Below are 18,769 nucleotides of genomic sequence, written 5' to 3' on the forward strand. Positions count from 1 at the left end.
TGGATCAGCCATGATCGTATTAAATGGCAGAGCAGACTCCGTGGACCAATTGTTCGACAAATCCTGTTTCTTATACTTTTATGTTCCCATAAAATAGAGATTTGAAATGTTCAGTGAATATATCCCTCTGCATACCGAGTGATAGGACCATGCAAGTAGATTTTCCTACTTTCTGCTTTTCACTCCTACCCATCCCAGTTTTGTGAAGAAGATATCTCCTGCCATACACTGGGTAACCATAAAAAATCTACTGAAGAAAAGTTGCAGAAACCTTGCAAACATTTATCACATTAGAATCAATGAGAAAAGATGTGGTTATTAAACTTCTGTGAGTGGAAGTTTGACAAGTTCATTCTGAGAGTCATTCACTCCACTCCCAATTACAACTGTGACTGAAAGTTTTAAGATATGAAAGACAACAATATAAATTTTTCAATGGAAAAAATGTGAAATAGCAACCACATCTTCCCCTTCTATTCTAGCCATAAACCTTGCATAGGAAATACCTCCTTTGGAACCCTTAAAGATATCGTGTTAATCTTTAAGGTGTTTTCTTTCAAAGCTGCCTCCTTTTAATGTCCAAAGATATATTTTATTCATAAATATCAATACAATAGAAAAACAATATAATCAGTTAGATCAACATATTGTGTTTATGATGCATCAATATCAATCATGCTTCCTCTTTAAAAAAATACTGCCATGAAGTGTTTGGCCACATATGGCAATGGCACAGGCTGCAATCTCAAAGTGCAGCTAAAACATTTCACCACAACAATTTAATGACCCATGATAACAATTAACTTCAAGAAATACATCATTTCTATTTCTTCAAACATAAAAATCCACTGCAGACTGTATATTTTCTTTCCTAATTAGGGTCTCCTTTAAAAGCTACTCTCCCTCTTCATTGGTGCCTTGGATAGCTATGATATTGGTGTAGCTAGCCTTTGTGGTAAAAATGAGTTCCCTTGCTTGAGTTCAGAATAATTTTATAATGGTCAATGCACACCAGCAGGTGGAACTCCAAACCCACTCTGCTTATCTGTCCACGAATAAGCTAATCAATAAACAGAGAAAAATGTTGATTTCAACCTCCAATATCAAAGGTAAATGAGACAAATTTTTCAAGACATAGTTGTCAGAGTCAAGTCAAGTTTATAGTTTTCTGAGTGCACAAGTACAACCCGACAAAATTTTGTTCCCCTGTCCTTGGTGCAAAACATGCAGTCAAACAACCAGATATAACGCACATAGAGAAAAACAATACAAATGCAGGACAAGTATTCATACATACCAAAAAAATACTTAGAATTGTTTCATGAATAGGAGAGTCTCAGATGGTTAGTGTGAGCAGTTCCTTTGGTCATTCAGCATTCTCACTGCCCGTCGGAAGAAGTTGTTCCTGAGGGTGCTGGCTTTAACATTCCTGGATCTCTTTCCTGACATGAGCAGCTGAAAGATGTGTGCAGGGTAGAAGGGTCCTCAATGATTTTGTGTGCCCTCTTCAGACCATAATCCCAGTAGATCACTGATGAGGGGAAGGAGACTTCAGCGATCCTCTCTGCCGATCTTATGGTCCTGTGGATTGACTTCCAATCCATTTATCTCCCACAACCATACCACACTATGATGCAGGCGGTCAGGACATTCACTGTAGAGCTCCTGTAGAAGGTTGACATAATGGTGGCCGGTAGCCTTGTCTGCTTCAGTCTTCTCAGACTGTTGAGCCTTCCTGACAAGTGAGGAGGTGTTGTGTGTCTTCAGAAGCTCATGAGTTAAGTAGATTCTAAAGTGTGGTGCTCTTCACTCTCTCTACTACAGTGGAGGGTGGTCATTCCTGGTCCACCTGAATTTCCAGTCAGATTTCAGGTTAGTGCAGCAGCTGGACCTCCATAAAATCTCGGGAATGTCTCAATACTTATGTGGTGGATTCTGGAGCCAGATTAAACTGGAGTGTTTGCTGGCGAGGCTTGGATCACTCTCGAAGGTATAGCATGCAACAGACCCATTAACCAGCAGCAAGAAGGTCCAAGACCTTTGACTTTTGACGCCAAAGGGTGAAACTCAGGATCTGGCAGCACTTGCCATGTCGCTCTGCAGCATCCTGCACCTTGCTCAGACCACTGCTTGCCAACATGATGAGTGGCGCATCCACAACGCCCCCTGCTGTCAAAGGGCAGCATGACCACAAGCAACAGTGACAACTGTTGAGCATGAATTACCACAATGGAGGGATGATCTGTTGCCCTATGCAATCAAAATCACATTTTGCAATATGATTACATAGGGCTTTTAATGGCAAACTGGCTTTGATACATTTCCTCAGTTTTGTGCATCTTATAAGTTCAAAGGAATAAAAGTCAAACAAATGCCTAAAAATAAATCGACTTTTTCTGTAAAAATTATGTTCAAATTCTAGTCTCAGAATTCAATGGTAAAAATAAATCCTCTTTATTTAATTCTGATATCTTTTTTTGGAACATTTTATTTATAGATTTTGTAAAATGCATAAAAAACAAGTTAAATTTAAAAAAACCGATACCCCTACTACTACCTTCCCTCCTCCTCCCACCCCCACCCTCTACATCCCACCCCCCAAGTTGATCCAAAATACATATTTTGGGTAATTATCAGTTGCTGTGTAGTGTGCCAACCCATTACATCATGAAAAAAAACATTTATCTTATATCTAAACCCATACACTTCAAATATAAACTCCACAATCAAAAAAAGGATAATTATTTTGTAAGTTATCTTCTCTAAGTAAATACATGATTTTAGTTCATTGTGCCATCTTTGTACATTCAATTCAATATCAATCTTCCACGTAACAGCAATACATTTTCTAGCCACCACTAACCCCAATTCTGATATCTTCTAAGTTAGTAATTGAAACCCATTTTTAAAGAAAGCCTTAAATTTAAAGTGAAATAGATTTTTTTTTTGTGCAGCACATTTCTTGGGTACGCAGTAAAATAATGAGAGGGGGAATCAAATCCCATTGCATTAAATGGATGATAAACCAAGCCAGCCTCCCCTCCCATTCTATAGTCAGATCTACCTGATTTGCCTTTGTGCATTGTGTCCCGTGATGTTCTTTGGCTTGGCTTTGCGGACAAAGATTTATGGAGGGGGTAAATGTCCACGTCAGTTGCAGGCTCGTTTGTGGCTGATAAGTCCGATGCGGGACAGGCAGACACGGTTGCAGCGGTTGCAGGGGAAAATTGGTGGGTTGGGGTTGGGTGTTGGGTTTTTCCTCCTTTGCCTTTTGTCAGTGAGGTGGGCTCTGCAGTCTTTTTCAAAGGAGGTTGCTGCCCGCCGAACTGTGAGGCGCCAAGATGCACGGTTTGAGGCGATATCAGCCCACTGGCGGTGGTCAATGTGGTAGGCACCAAGAGATTTCTTTAGGCAGTCCTTGTACCTTTTCTTTGGTGCACCTCTGTCACGGTGGCCAGTGGAGAGCTCGCCATATAACACGATCTTGGGAAGGCGATGGTCCTCCATTCTGGAGACATGACCCACCCAGCGCAGCTGGCTCTTCAGCAGCGTGGACTCGATGCTGTCGACCTCTGTCATCTCGAGTACTTCGACGTTAGAGATGAAAGCGCTCCAATGGATGTTGAGGATGGAGCAGAGACAATGCTGGTGGAAGCGTTCTAGGAGCCGTAGGTGATGCCGGTACTGGACCCATGATTCGGAGCCGAACAGGAGTGTGGGTATGACAACGGCTCTGTATACGCTTATCTTTGTGAGGTTTTTCAGTTGGTTGTTTTTCCAGACTCTTTTGTGTAGTCTTCCAAAGGCGCTATTTGCCTTGGCGAGTCTGTTGTCTATCTCGTTGTCGATCCTTGCATCTGATGAAATGGTGCAGCCGAGATAGGTAAACTGGTTGACCGTTTTGAGTTTTGTGTGCCCGATGGAGATGTGGGGGGGCTGGTAGTCATGGTGGGGAGCTGGCTGATGGAGGACCTCAGTTTTCTTCAGGCTGACTTCCAGGCCAAACATTTTGGCAGTTTCCGCAAAGCAGGACGTCAAGCGCTGAAGAGCTGGCTCTGAATGGGCAACTAAAGCGGCATCGTCTGCAAAGAGTAGTTCACGGACAAGTTTCTCTTGTGTCTTGGTGTGAGCTTGCAGGTGCCTCAGATTGTAGAGACTGCCATCCGTGCGGTACCGGATGTAAACAGCGTCTTCATTGTTGAGGTCTTTCATGGCTTGGTTCAGCATCATGCTGAAGATTGAAAATAACCATGCAAATGGTTTCAGAGAAGCAAACCATTTACCCTGAATGATCATAAGGTTTCACTGCAGGTTGAAAACAGTTAATGATATGTTTATATTTTCTCGAGATTTTGTTCCACCTCTTTCCCCTCTCCACTTTCTCCCAGCACCCAATCAGACAATGGGATTTTCGATGAATTTGACCTCCTAAAACCAGATTCCTAAAACCTACAAACTGAATTATACCTGCCACTTCCTCTGCAGCCAACACTGTGATAATGGTCAACACCTGCTCAATGAGTGTTTGATATTCAGTTTCCTGTTCTTGACATTAATTACGCTGCATCGATTTGAGAGAAGAATGCGAGTTCCTACAGTAAAAGTGAAAGTGGGAAACAATGTCAACATTTCAGTATGTCATGACTTTCTCTAATTCATAAACTTTGAGTGCAATACAAGATGCTTACAGATTACTATGGAGTGAGATTGCCACTTGATACTTAAAGGCTTTTTACACTGTCAGGTAGCCAACTTACAACAATTTCTGATGGGCCAAGCTACCCGGAAATGGGTCCTTTGATGCATCAGGTCTGTGCTGGGCATCTGACACCTATCAACATCAATCCCATATTCCTATCAAATGATTCCCCACACCCTCAAAGACACTCCTGCCACAACCTGCATTTACAGTGGACAATTAACCTACCAAGGAAGAATATGGAAACCCCATACCAACAGCACCTAAAGTGACAATAGAACCCATTTCTCAGGAGAAATGTGGCAGCAGTCAATCAATATGTTAAGTCAAGTTTATTGTCAAGTACAACCTGACAAAACAGTGTTCTCCAGTCCACAGTGCAAAACATGCAGACGCACATTCAGGCATAACACACATGAGAGTCTCGGATGGCTAGTGTGAACAGTTCCTATGGCCATTCAGCAATGTCACTGCCAGTGGGAAGAAGTGTTCCTCAGCCTAATGATGCTGGCTCTAACACTCCTGTGTCTTTTTTCCCAATGGAAGCAGCTGAAAGATGCCATGTGCAGGGTGGAAGGAGTCTTCAATAATTTTGCACGCCCTCTTTAGACAATGATCCTGACAGATCATGTGACCCCCCCACCCCCCGCCACTCTTATGGTCCTGTGCATTGCTCTGCAGCAAATGTCTACACTGAACTACAATGTCAACCTTAAATTAGATGATTCAAGGCATTCATCAGCTTGATAGCAGACTGCATGGCGGCAAAATTTGTGTCAATAGTTTGAGGATTCCAAGTGTACACTGATTTCAAGTATGCTTCTAACTGACCTAATCTTCTATTCATCTCTGTTATGGGATCATTCCAATAGCTAGAAGATATAGCAGATTTTATTAGGAAAGATTGGATGCCTCTTGAAGGATTAGAACACATGGGTTAAGTACTTCAACAGTTCAAAACAATAAAATTCCGGGACCCTTTGGTGACCAGGAATGATCATGAGAAGGAATATAATTCAAGCAAGTGAAGACTTTTCTCAACCCCACTGCTATTGGTGTTAAGCAAAAACAAAGACTTCCACAAATACTTTGCAGCCTTTGAAGGAGGGTTTAATGTAGTCAGTCACTGTTATAAGGCAGGATGCAAAGATGGCAGTTTCTACACAGCAAATTTAAATGAGCAGTATAGTGGTAATCTATCTCGTGATGTTGATTGACGGATTAACATTGGCCATGGCATCAGATTAACTTCCTTGTTCCTCTTCATTTGCCTGATCTAAACAGAATACCTATTCCATCAACATCAATGAAGAATTGCATAATATCGATGATTCAACTTTGTAATCATTTAAATCTATGGCAGTGGATTCTTTCACTTTACCACAACCTCTTCTATATGCAAGAGTATATAGGCCCTCGGTTTAATATCTCATCCAACAGACAGCACATCCTTAGCATTGCATAAATTGTCAACCTTGAGTATACAGGATGAGGAAGGGTTCAGGCCTGAAACATCAGTAATATATCTTTACCTCCTGTGAGACCTGCTGAGTTTCTCCAGCATTTTTGTGTTTTTACTACAATTGCAGCATCTGCAGACTTTCATGTTTCAGCTAATACAGAATGGAAACTACATTTTCAGCCCACCAAATCTGAGCTCCATCAAGCACCCATTCTCACTAATTCAGACATATTTTCTCCACATTCCCTTAAACATTCTTCAGGTCCTACCATATACCTGTAAATGGTCATTTAATCCACCAATTCTCACATCTCTCGGATGTGGGAGAAAGCTGGAACTCACGTTGTTGCAGAAAGAACTTGTAATTACTGACAGCACTTGAGGTCAGGATGAAATTTGGTTCACAGATATTCCAGTGGCCTCGTACAAAGTTTCCCATTGCCATGGAAGAGGGTGAAATCAATAGCCCAGCAGTTTATTTGTGCTGTTATTGTTTACAGTGCCTTCCATTGTTGGCCTAAAATGAAAACAGAGAATATCAGAAGTATTCAATGTCAGGCATCATCTGTGGAAAGAGTACCGGATTTAAAGTTTCTGGTCCAAGACTCTTCTTCCCTTTCTTCCCCACTTCAAAGTTATCCACCAGGATCGTTGTCTGAAGAGGGTGCACAAAATCATTGAAGACCAATTCCACCCTGCACACGGCATCTTTCAGCTGCTTCTGGCGGGAAAGAGGTACAAGAGGATCAGAGCCAGCACCACCAGGCTGAGGAACAGCTTCTTCCTGCAAGCACTGAGAATGCTGAATGGCCAAAGTGACTTCTCATATGAACCATCTGGGATTCTCAGATTCACGTCACAATATTTATTTATTTATTTGTATATAAGAATACTTGTCCTCCACGTGTATTATGTCTGGTCAAGTGTCTGTGTGTTTTGCACCGAGGACCGGGGAACGCTGCTTCGTCAGCTTGTACTTGTGTAAGCAGATGACAATAAACTTCACTAGACTAGACTTCATCAGAACTATGGTGGAGATGGAAGTTTCAAACCCCTATTGCCAAAAGCATCAGTAAAGGCTTCACCTGAATCTTTTCTCAAAACAAATGCACTTTACTTTCTTTTTTTTCTGGACCTTTGCTTCCCTTCTATTTTTACTTGCCATTCTTTATTTTGTATTTTTCTCTTCCTATTTTCCAGGATGTGCTCAAAGCTCAGTCCCACTGACTAGAGCACACAGATGCAGCAGAAAGACTGTTAGTTATTCGCCTGCTTGACCCATCAGCCACGTCCTGCAGCAGAAGAATCTGTGGTTCCATCAATGCTTTGGTTAGCCACCTCAGGACCCATATAAGCAGTAAAGGTAATGGTTCCATTATTGCCACGTAATACTACGTTTAGAATGTAACATACATGAAACTCTTTAACTTTTGTCTACTGTAAGGCAGACAGAGAGTCACCACTTTGTCCACAGCACCTCAGACACCTACAGCGCCAGGTATCCCCCTCCAAGTACAGACCAGTCCTGTGCCTGCTTAACTTCTGAAATCAGACAATTCTAAGCTTAATTCTAAGGTGGTATAGAAGCAAGTAACGTTGGACTTCTTAAAAAGGTGAAAATGAACAGGCCAGAGGCAAAATATATCAGGAATTCACCAAGGCATGGTGGTGAGTCCAATGGTTGATGCCATATTATAAATTTTTTTGCATTGCATAACACCCACAATTGAGCTGTGACTGAGGAGAAACTGGTGAGCTATGGCCTCATGGAACAATCCCAGCCAAAAGAATCATTAAAGTCTGAGTCTTGCTTAAAATGGCCCATCTACTCCATAGATCCATGCTGCAGCCCAGTAAAAAGGAGCTCCATCTTACTTATTATCTTTAGTCAGAACTTGAAGCTGACACAAATGTTTGTATGTTAACACCTTTCCAATGAATTTTCACCTTTGTAATATCATACGTTCACTACTTAATAATAGCCACACAGCCCACAATGGAAGCAGTGTCCATATGAAAATTATCAGTGAAGTCATCTGACCATGATATACATTCCCCACCCTGACTGTTTTAAGCATGGCGATCATCAATATATCCTAAGGATATTGTTAGCAGAATGTGTTTGTCTCATTGCAATGTGTTTCCACTTAACATTTGCATAAATAATTTCAAAGTTCTGCAGAGTTGCATTGATTTTACGTATTTCAAATTAAACGGTTAGCTGCAGCTCTCTGAATTTGTATTAAATTAATTTTTAAAAATAATCCTCTGTAATGTTCCCATCTAATGTGTGGGAAAAACTGGACGAGATGACATTAAAAATACCAGTGATGTTTGCTTATCTGATCGCTAACATCAACATCAGTCTTATCCAGTTATGACGTAAACGCATTGCCTTGGAACAATAACCAGATCATGCTTCATCTGCCTTGCCTCTCATACTTAGTCTATCCTCCCACCCACACAAACTCTTTATGGCTTATCAGGTTTAATTCAAGTCAAGTCACCCTTATTTATTGTTCTTACCATACTCGCACAGTAGAGATAAGATAGTGTTTCTCCAAGACCACGGAGCATACTTACATAAATAAAAGTTAGAATAAAAGTTAAACACATTAATATATTAAGATTTATACAGTAAAAGTCCACGGGGTCCTATCCACAAATGTTCTGGGAATTAAGGAGTCTCATAGCTTGGTGGGGGGAAAGCTGTTGCCCAATCTGAATGTAAGGGCCTGAGTGCTCCTACCAAATGGCAGAAGGGAGAACAATTTACACGAGGGGTGTGTGGAGCCCTTCACAATCTTCATTGTCTTTCACTGGCTTTGAGTGTTGTAGATGTCCTTCATGATAGGAAGAGAGCCCCCAATGACCTTTTCCGCTGACTTCACCATCCTCTACAAGGTCTTGTGGTCAGAGGAGGTACAGCTTCCAAACCAGGTGTCAATGCAGTTGCACAGGATGTGGTGAGGATGGAGGGTGGGAGATGGGCTTTCCTTCGCCTTCGCAGGAAGTAGAGGTGCTGCTGGGCTTTCTTGGATATGGAGGTGGTGTTAAGCGACGAGGTGAGATTCTCAGCCAAGTGCCCTCCAAGGAACTTGATGCTCTTGATGACCACAATGGTCATGCCATCAATGGTCAGTGGAGTGCATTCCCCCGGCCCCTTCTGAAGTTGACAACCATCGCTTTTGTGTTTTTTTAAACATTCAGATACAGGTTGTTGGCTCTCCACCAGTCTTTTAGTGACTGGATCTCATCTCTGTACGCTGACTCATCATTCTTACTAATCAGATCCACCACGGTCATGTCGTCACCGAACTTGATGATGTGGTTCGAGTTGTGTTTAGCTGCACAGTCGTGGGTCAGCAGAGGGAACAGCTGTAGACTCGGCATGCAGCCCTGGGGGAGCCCCTGTGCTCAGTGTGATGGTCTTGGAGGTGCTGTTTCCGATCCGGACTGCTTGAGGTCTCCCCGACAGGAAGTCGAAAATCCAATTACAGAGGGAAGGGTTTAGACCCAGCAGGCCAAGCTTCCTTATCAGGTACCGAGGGATGATTGTGTTGAATGCCAAACTGAAGTCGATGAACAGCATTCGAACATACAAGTCCTTATTTTCCAGGTGGGTGAGGACGAAGGCAAAGACATCATCTGTAGAGCAGGGGGTCCAGTGACGGGGGCAGCAGGAGCTTGATGTGCCCCATGATGATTCTCTCGAAGAACTTCATGACGATGGACGTGAGAGCGACAGGGTGGTAGGCAGGTCACAAACAACTTCTTTGGCATGTGGACAAAGGTGGCAGCATGTTTGAAGCATGTTGGGACCACTGCCCTTCTTAGGGAGATGTTAAAAGATGTTGGTGAGAACATCTACTAGCTGAGCAATAGTCCCTTGAGCACTCTGCTGGGAATGTTATCCAGTCCAGGATCTTTCCATGGGTTGACTTTGCTTAGCTCACTTCATGTCAGCCACTGCAGGACACAGCACCTGGTCATTTGGAGCAGAGAAGGTCTTCTTCGCTGCAACATCATTTTTCGCCTCAAAGCAGTGCATCTGGAAGGGAGGCATCAGCAGTGCAGGGAGATGATGTGGTCTTGTGGTTGGTGATATCTTGGATGCCCTTCCACATGCGTCGCGTGTCTTTGTTGTCCAGGAAGTGACTGTGAATGTGCTGGTCATGCATACGCTTTGCTTCCCTTATGGCCTCAGACTGCTCAGCTCTTGCAATAGCTAAGGCTACCTTGTCATCCGCTCTGAATGCAGCACCTCGGTTCCTGAACAGTCATCCATGGCTTCTGGTTGGAGCAAGTTATGATGGTCTTGGGCACAGTGATATCGACAGAACACTTACCAATGTAGTTGGTCACTGATGCCGTATATTCCTCCAGACTGATGCAGTTGTCACTGGTTGCTGCTTCCTTCAACATGTTCTAGTCAGTGCGCTCAAAGCAGTCTTGAAGTGCATGAATGAACCCCACTGGCCAGGTTTTAACTTGTTTCCGAACCGGACTGGAGCATCTGACGAGTGGTTTGTATACTGGGATCACCATTACAGAGATGTGGTCTGAGGATCCAAGGTGGGGGCAGGGGTCCACCCACTATGCATTGGAAATGTTTGTATACACAAAGTCCAATGTGTTCACCCCTCTCGTAGCAAAGTCCCCATAATGATGGAAGTTAGGTAGCCCTGACTTGAGGTTGACCTGGTTGAAATCCCCAGCGATAATGATCAGTCCGTCATGGTCTGTGGTCTGTGTGTGAAGTGACTATCCTGTAGAGTGGAGCTGCCCACCACTGGGCCTTTACCTCAGGATGTGTCTCTTCAGGTTCTGGCTTGAGAAAGCCCTCCTGGCCATCTCAACTGTTTTACATTTCTTAAAGTCAGAGACACTTAGAAATATTTCAAGATTTAAATAATCTGAAAGACAGCTGAAGTCAATTTTATTAAAGTATTTAAATTTTTAAATATTATTAACCTATTGTAGTTCACAATAATATAGAGCATCGAATGCTTTTGCTTTAATAAAATGACAGGGTAAAAAAAATATAAAATATGTTGACAAGAGGCTGAGTATTCTGAAATGGTAAAAGTGCAAAATGCGCCCTGATTGGCAATTCTAGCTTCATTATCAGTTATCCTAAAGTTCTTTTTAGAACCTGTCCACTCATCCTCGCAGATGACAGAAAAGAAAGAATCAGAAATTAAATGAAGTTTAGTGACAACCTTCTGCGATCTTGAGATGCCATCATAGCTGACGAATAGGCCTCACCCACAAATAACTTGATCTCTCTAATCTTTCAGTTAATCTCTTAAATCCCTTAACCCTCTTATTGCATGTAAAGACATCTGAAATATTGCAGCTGGATTGGTTTCATTTCTAACCTTTATCATTTTCTATTCCCTAAAATCCATTTCATATTCTCCACAAAGCAATTAAGAATTTCAACCATTCCCCATGGGATCACAGAATCGAAAAACTCAAAAGAAACTAATTGTCCCTACATCCAAGCTAGTCAATTACAATACTAGTCTATGTTCATATTGACCTCTGAATGTAATAAAACAGCAGATTTACCAAAGTGAATGTACAACAGATGTTCCAAAGGAACTGAATTTAAAAGCAGGGAGGTTTTGCTGCCACTGTACAAGGTACTGGTGAGGCTGCATCTGGAGTACTGCATGCAGTCCTCGTCTCCTTACTTGAAGAAGGATGTAATGGCTTTGGAGGCAGTGCAGAGAAGGCTCACCAGGTTGATCCCGGAGATGAGGGGGTTAGCCTATGAGACATTGAGTCGTCTAGGACTGTTCTCACTGGAATTTAGAAGAATGAGAGGGGATCTTATAGAAACGTATAAAATTATGAAAGGCTTAGATAAGATAGAGGTTGTTAAGTTCTATCTATTGTTAGGGTAGAATAGAACTAGAAGACATTGTCACAAGGTTCAGGGTAGTAGATTTAGGACAGAGATGAGGAGGAACTGCTTCGCTCAGAGGGTGGTGGATCTGTGGAATTTGCCACCCATTGAAGCAGTGGAGGCGACCTCAGTAAATATATTGAAGATAAGATTAGATAGATTGTTACACAGTAGGGGAGCTAAGGGATTTGGGAAAAAGACAGGTAGGTGGAGATGAGCCCATCATCAGATCAGCCATGAACTCCAAGCAGCCTTGAAAGGCCAGATGGCCTACTCCTGCTCGTATTTCTTCTGATGTGATAGATTGTAAGGAACATCCTAAAGGACTATAGAAAGGCAGAGGGATGGTAAATTTTAAACAATCACTTTCAGGGTTTTTTTTTGCAGAAGGCAACCTTACTATTGGTTGATCAAGTAACATTAGAGGCTAAATAGCAAAAATTTGTGAAGGGGGACATGGTGAAAATAGGGAAATGCGCAACAGAGTTTTGGATAACCTCTTGCAAGAGATCAGAATGGAATGAATTAGAACCATCACATTGGAAGTAAAACAAGGCATGGGTGAGAATGTAACCAAGGTGCCACTGGACAGGTTACCACATATGTCGGTGTTTAAGCTGGTATTTAAACGTTAAGAATCTCACCCCAAAACCAAGGGTCATCTTATACACCAAGTATAAAATCCGTCCCCCATGACGATGGAGAACATCATAAAACATTCGTGTAGCCCCTATGAGCCTACCACTAAATATATTTCTACTGAAACTTTTGTTTGGGAAGGTGGATTAATAGTAATGTTATATTAAAACAATAAAAATACACTATAAACTTTTCTAATATACCTTAAAATTCTAGCACAGCAAACCAAACTAACTGCACATACATTGCAACAGGTGATGAACAGCAAAGTCTCAGCGCTCCCCCGCTGAGACAATCTGCCAGTCTGACTGCTGTTGGTTCTGTACTGACTTTAAATACTCTATTAAAGGAGCCAATGGTGGTTTATTCTTAAAATACGCTAATAAAATGTAAACCTTTCTGGATAATTTGCTTTTAAAATATTGTGACAATGGGATGGTTGATTAAGGCCTATTGGGACAATAAGCTCACAGTGGTAAGTGCCAGACTTGGTGCAGTCTTATACAGAGTATAACTTAAAACCTACATTTTAAGTGGAAATTCTGGGGTCCCCTTATACACCAGTCATCTTATATGTGGACATATATGGTAGATGATGCATAATCAGAATGGCATCGAGTTTGAGAAATGTCACATATAGTTTCCAGAGTAATGGATAAAAATAGTTGCCAAGAAATGAAAATTGTGACCTGGATGAAGGAAAATTCTGATCACTTTTGAAGTTCAGACAGATGGAATTTAGAACTATCTTGTAGAGTAAATTAGGAGTGGTCTGTGGACAGGCACACTGTTTTTGATTTATGTTAACAATGAGCTGTAAGAATGTGGATGGGAATTAGGGTGGCTGAGTGTATTTCTTACAAATGATATAGGGAACTAGTTCAACATTAATTAATGAGGCAACTCTTTATATCAGTGTTCAACACCCTGCTTTCATTTTCACAGTCATTTTAAATGTTTAAATTGATGATCTATTTTTAAAACATATGATAAAGGATCCTTCAAGTCTCCTGTGATTTGAATTCCAATGCAAGCATTCATTGACTTCACACTGATGAAGAAAAGAAAATATCGAAGTCAGGTTTCTCGCCTTACCTCCTCCTTCTCCGTATGAGATAGAGAATAAACAGCAGTACAGCTGCAGCAGAAACCAAAGTGAACCACTGCATTTTGTCCTCAGTATATTTTGTTCACTGCTTCTGTGCGGATAGTGTTTGTGCCCTGTGTGGAATTATTTTAGTCACAGTGTGGTTAAAGTCAAACTTGCTCTGTGACTTTTTGTCAATGGAGGTTAGCACACATAACCAGTGGTTTTATAATTGGAATCCTGAATTCTAAATTAAGGCTGGCACCATGCCACCAGTGGACCCCTCCCATCAATTCCTCTTTTCTCTTGCTCTGCAACTCTGCAGGTGATGGTTTGTGAAAAAATGTATCAACATCCATTGGTGCTGTTTTTTTCACACACAAGCTTTAAATTAGCTTGAAAAATAAACAATTAACTAATAAATCACAATGAACCCCAAAAATGTTACGAGCACAGAGGACCCCAAAACACAGAAGCAATAGATATTCACCAAGACAAATGATTACTTAAACAAACTTTGCTTTTAATTATCTTTAAACATGAAAACGGAATCACACTTTAACTTATCACTATTGATTTAACTAACCTAACTTAACCCTCTTCTAATTCTAAGCGCACATGTATGTAATGTGTGTGCAAGTTCAGAAAAGTTCTTTGGTTCACAGTCCAATCTCACTCTCATTCCTTCAAGTTCACTGGTTCTAGGCAATTCTTATACTGTGCACAGAATTTAACATTTATAAAGTTCACCGGGCTTTGGTGCTTGAAATGTAAATAGTTACCACTCAGGAAGGTTCTTGTCAGTTTTCAGAGAGAGATTCGTTGTATGCTGGCACCACAACTGATTCCTTTTTTCATAAAAAAATCAGCTACTTCAGTATCCTGCCAAAGAATCTTGCCCCCCTCAGGGTTAACCAGATGATAACTTCTTTCTTTCAGCTCACCACAAAGTTCCTTTTTGTTTCACTTATTTCAACTGAAACATTAGATAGCCAGTCCTCTCCTCTTGCATGAACCACAAAGGCTTTGACCAGGCTGAACTAGGCACTCACGGCCCATCTTCCAAATGGGGGTTTCCACAAGCTTGCCAGCTTGTCCTGTTCTAGTCCCAGCTTCTTGTGCTGACTGTAACACTGTAGAACTGATCTTTGTATGTCTCTCTCTCTCTCTCTCTCTCTCTCTCTCAGAGAAAAAAAAAACATTTTACTCTTTCTGCTTGGAAAATCACATGACCCTCCTAGAACAGCAAGTTCCACTGCAGACAGTCTGTGGCTCCAACAAGTTCTTTCATCGATCTATTAGTGAAGTCTCTTGGACACTCTCCAAAGATTTTGCAAAGACTCTCGGCCAATACATCTAGCATTAGCAGAGCTCCAGTATTTTAAATAAGATCTGCTTTAAAGTGTTTGTATGTGACCTACTCTTAAAAAATACCTGCCCCAATTTATCTCCCAAAAACCTATCTATATACTATCACAGCTCTCAGTGGTAAGTGCCAGACTTGGTGCAGTCTTATACAGAGTATAACTTAAAACCTACATTTTAAGTGGAAATTCTCGGATCCTCTTATACACCAGTCATCTTATATGTGGACATGTATGGTAGGTGATGCATAACATGGAGTGAAAACATCAAATCAGAATGATATCGAGTTTGAGAACCAAATGAACAATGCCACATATAGTTTCCAGAGTAATGGATGAAAATAGTTGCCAAGAGGTGAAAACTTGTGACCTGGATGGAGGATAATTCGGATAATTTTTTGAAGTCGGACGGACAGATGCAATTTAGAACTAGTTGTAGAGCAAATTAGGTGTGGTCTGTGGACAGACACACTCTTTTTGATATACGTTAACAATGAGCTGTCAGAATGTGGAAGGGAATTAGGGTGGCAGAGTTTATTTCTTGTGAGTGATATAGGGAATTAGTTTAACATTAATTAATGAAGTAACTCTTTCTATATAAAAATAAGTACATAACCTAATGAAAAAAAAATCCAACTGAAACAGCAATACCAAATAAACTATTATTTATTGAAAATTGGCCACTATTGGCCAAGTACTGGCTTTTCAATAATTTTGTTTAAACTTTGTTATGAAAATGACAGCAAATTAAAGAAAGACGAGTTACTGCTGGAGATGATGAAGTAAAAGACATGGGTCTTCTGTTCAGAGATTCAAAATGTGCAGTGTTTTCCTAGAGCAATTCCCATTCCTCTTTGTGTGGAGGATAGGAGTTTGGGTGGGGATAGTATAGTCAGGGAAGTTAAAATAGCTATGTGGCTGACTTGAAAACCAGCCAGGACCATTTCACTTGGGAAGGCAGACTATTTTAGAAATCATACGCAATAAAGAACTTTAAAAAAAACTGTTTATTTTGATTAAAAACAATGACAGTATTAAATGCCTAACCGTAAAACATTTGAAAAGTTGACTAAGTCCGAATATTATATCACATGAGAATAAGAAAGGTCAATTGTAACCATGAGCTTGTATTTTTAGTTGATTTGATCAAATGTTGAAAAGCTTATATCTTTTTTTTTCTGTTCTTGTGTTCATATTGCACATATGTTTAAAATCGCAAACAAAAATTTATTTGCTGTCAATTTATCAGAGGAGTTACTCTCCTCATTTGACAAGGATTAATACCCATGTTCAATTTGCTAAGAAAGGAAATTGTTTTGAGTTCACTAAAGTATTGATTTAAAATTTAGCGCAGTAACAGGCCCTTTCAGCCCATGAGCCTGTGCCGCTCAATTACAGCCTACGCATAACCTACAACCTTGGTATGTCTTGAAAGGTGGGAGGAAAACGGAGCACCTGGAGGAAACCTGCAGACATGAGGAGAATGCAAAAACTCCTTATTGACAGCACTGGATTTAAACCTGGGTGGCTGGCGCTGGAACAGCGCTGCGGTAACTTTTATGCTAGCCATGGCACTGAAAGTACATTAAAACTGTCTGACAACAGCTTCAGTTGCAACTTCCCTTGGAAACCTCTTAATTAATGTTCAGTAAAGACTCAGAAAAATTTCTTTCCAACTTTACGTCAAAAAGTATCTTGTATATTTTCATAGAAACTTCGGATTGTTCTGGTTCGCAAGACAGAAATTTGAATGGAAATTATGTATTTTAACTTCAAAATGAAATGGACTTGCTGTGATATGACACATAAAAATATAAATTTCCAATGATCATAAGGCTGTTCCAGAAACTTCTTTTGCTAGAATTGTGCAAGTCGTTTTTTTTTAATGCATAACCATTTACTGCTACAGACAATAGCAATTTATAATGTTCCGAAAGAAATAATTTCAGCCTCTTTATGGCTACTTTCTTTCTCCAACATAGTCAGCTTTTTTCAGTTTTTCATTGCATCAGCTCCACTGCTCTCATAAGTTTCCGGCACTCTTCATGTTACAAACTTCCTGCATCCACAGATCCTTTCACCTTGTCCCAGAACTGATATTTAAAAAAGGATCTCATGTATTAATTCTTAGTAACGTATGACTAATCTCCATATATCCCACAACATTCTCGAGGCACTGAGGATGTAACTCTACAACTGCAAGCATTTGACTGCGTTATCTGATTTGCATTTTATTTCACTGGATCAATGGCACAATGAGAATTTCAAGCTGTTTGTTTTATTTCTTGAATTGTCATATAAACTATTATTTAGTTTTGTGCAAATAAAAGTAAATAATATCTGAGTGAGTGCCATAATGAATGTTAAAATATTACATTCCATATGCGATGAAAAGCAGCACAGAACAACATCTGTTCAAATTCAAAAGGATGGAGGTTCAATGACAGAGAAGCTTTCCAGTTACTAAGGATAAACTGTTTTGGTTTCTGTAATATTTTTCATTTTGAGTACAGTAAAACCCCTGTTATCTGGAATTCAAGCAACCGGCAAAAAAATTTGCAAAAAATAAATAGTTAAAAAATACAGCTTTAAAACTGGTGTGCCTCACCATTAGTTTACCAATCCACATAACACACAACCTCAAGCAAAAGGAAAATTCACTTATCCAGCATCTACCAATCCCCATAGGTACCAGTGTGCTTTTTAAAACTTGATATTGAATCTACTTATTTTGAGTGTTAAGGGATGATATTTTAAAGCAAGAATATCATCAATATTTACTGTACTCACCACTAAATCAAAATCCTTCAAATTGTGGAGGTTTACTCTTGAAAGAACTTGTGTTGGGTCTTCTCACATCAAATATAAGTTTATATGTTTGATTATCAGAAACTACTACAACAGCACCTCATTAATCTTTTGCCCAATTCCAGAATTTTATATCATTTTCACAGTCATTTTAAATATTTCAACTGATGATCTACTGTTAAAACATATGATAAAGGATCCTTAAAGTCTCCTGTGATTTAAATTCCAATGCACGCATTCACTGACTTCACACTGATGAAGAAAAGAAAATATCGAAGTCAAGTTTCTCGCCTTACCTCCTCCTTCTCCGTATGAGATAGAGAATAAACAGCAGTACGGCTGCAGCAGAAACCAAAGTGAACCACTGCATTTTGTCCTCAGTATATTTTGTTCACTGCTTCTGTGCGGATAATGTTCGTGCCCTGTGTGGAATTATTTTAGTCACAGTGTGGTAATTGAGTTAATGAGAAATCTCAGCAACAAGTCGAACTTGTTCTGTGACTTTTTGTCAATGGAGGTTAGTGCACATAACCAGTGGTTTTATAATTGGAATCCTGAATTCTAAATTAAGGCTGGCACCATGCCACGATTGGTCCCCTCCCATTTTTTTGAATGGTCTTTTTGAGTTTGAAGCTGTCATAAGATCCAAGAAAAAAAAACTGTCCAAACAGCTTTGGAAACCTCCTTAAAGTAACAGCACAAATGAAAAATATCAACTTTAGAAAAAAAGATTAGAAAAAATTATGTTTACTTGGTCTCTATCAATCACTGGTTCCACAATACTATTTCCAATAAT

The 18,769-nt window shown here is 40.4% G+C and overlaps 1 protein-coding gene across 5 annotated transcripts in view; it reads right to left on the reverse strand.

Moving 5' to 3' along the window:
* Positions 1-18,486, reverse strand: part of ptgis (prostaglandin I2 (prostacyclin) synthase) — a 61,517-nt gene extending 43,031 nt beyond the window's left edge. For 2 of the 5 annotated variants that reach the window (XM_069883802.1, XM_069883805.1), the window contains exon 1: positions 13,810-13,960. In XM_069883802.1, coding sequence (XP_069739903.1) covers positions 13,810-13,883 — 74 coding nt within the window. In that variant the 5' untranslated portion in view covers positions 13,884-13,960. Of the gene's footprint in view, positions 1-4,467; positions 4,593-6,503; positions 6,883-13,809; positions 13,961-18,269 lie in introns of those variants that run through there. The other 3 variants (XM_069883806.1, XM_069883807.1, XM_069883803.1) reach the window with 3 other exon arrangements.
* Positions 18,487-18,769: the final 283 nt, after the last annotated feature.

The sequence above is a fragment of the Narcine bancroftii genome, chromosome 6 (assembly GCF_036971445.1).
Source record: "Narcine bancroftii isolate sNarBan1 chromosome 6, sNarBan1.hap1, whole genome shotgun sequence".
NCBI classification, from domain to species: Eukaryota; Metazoa; Chordata; class Chondrichthyes; order Torpediniformes; family Narcinidae; genus Narcine; species Narcine bancroftii.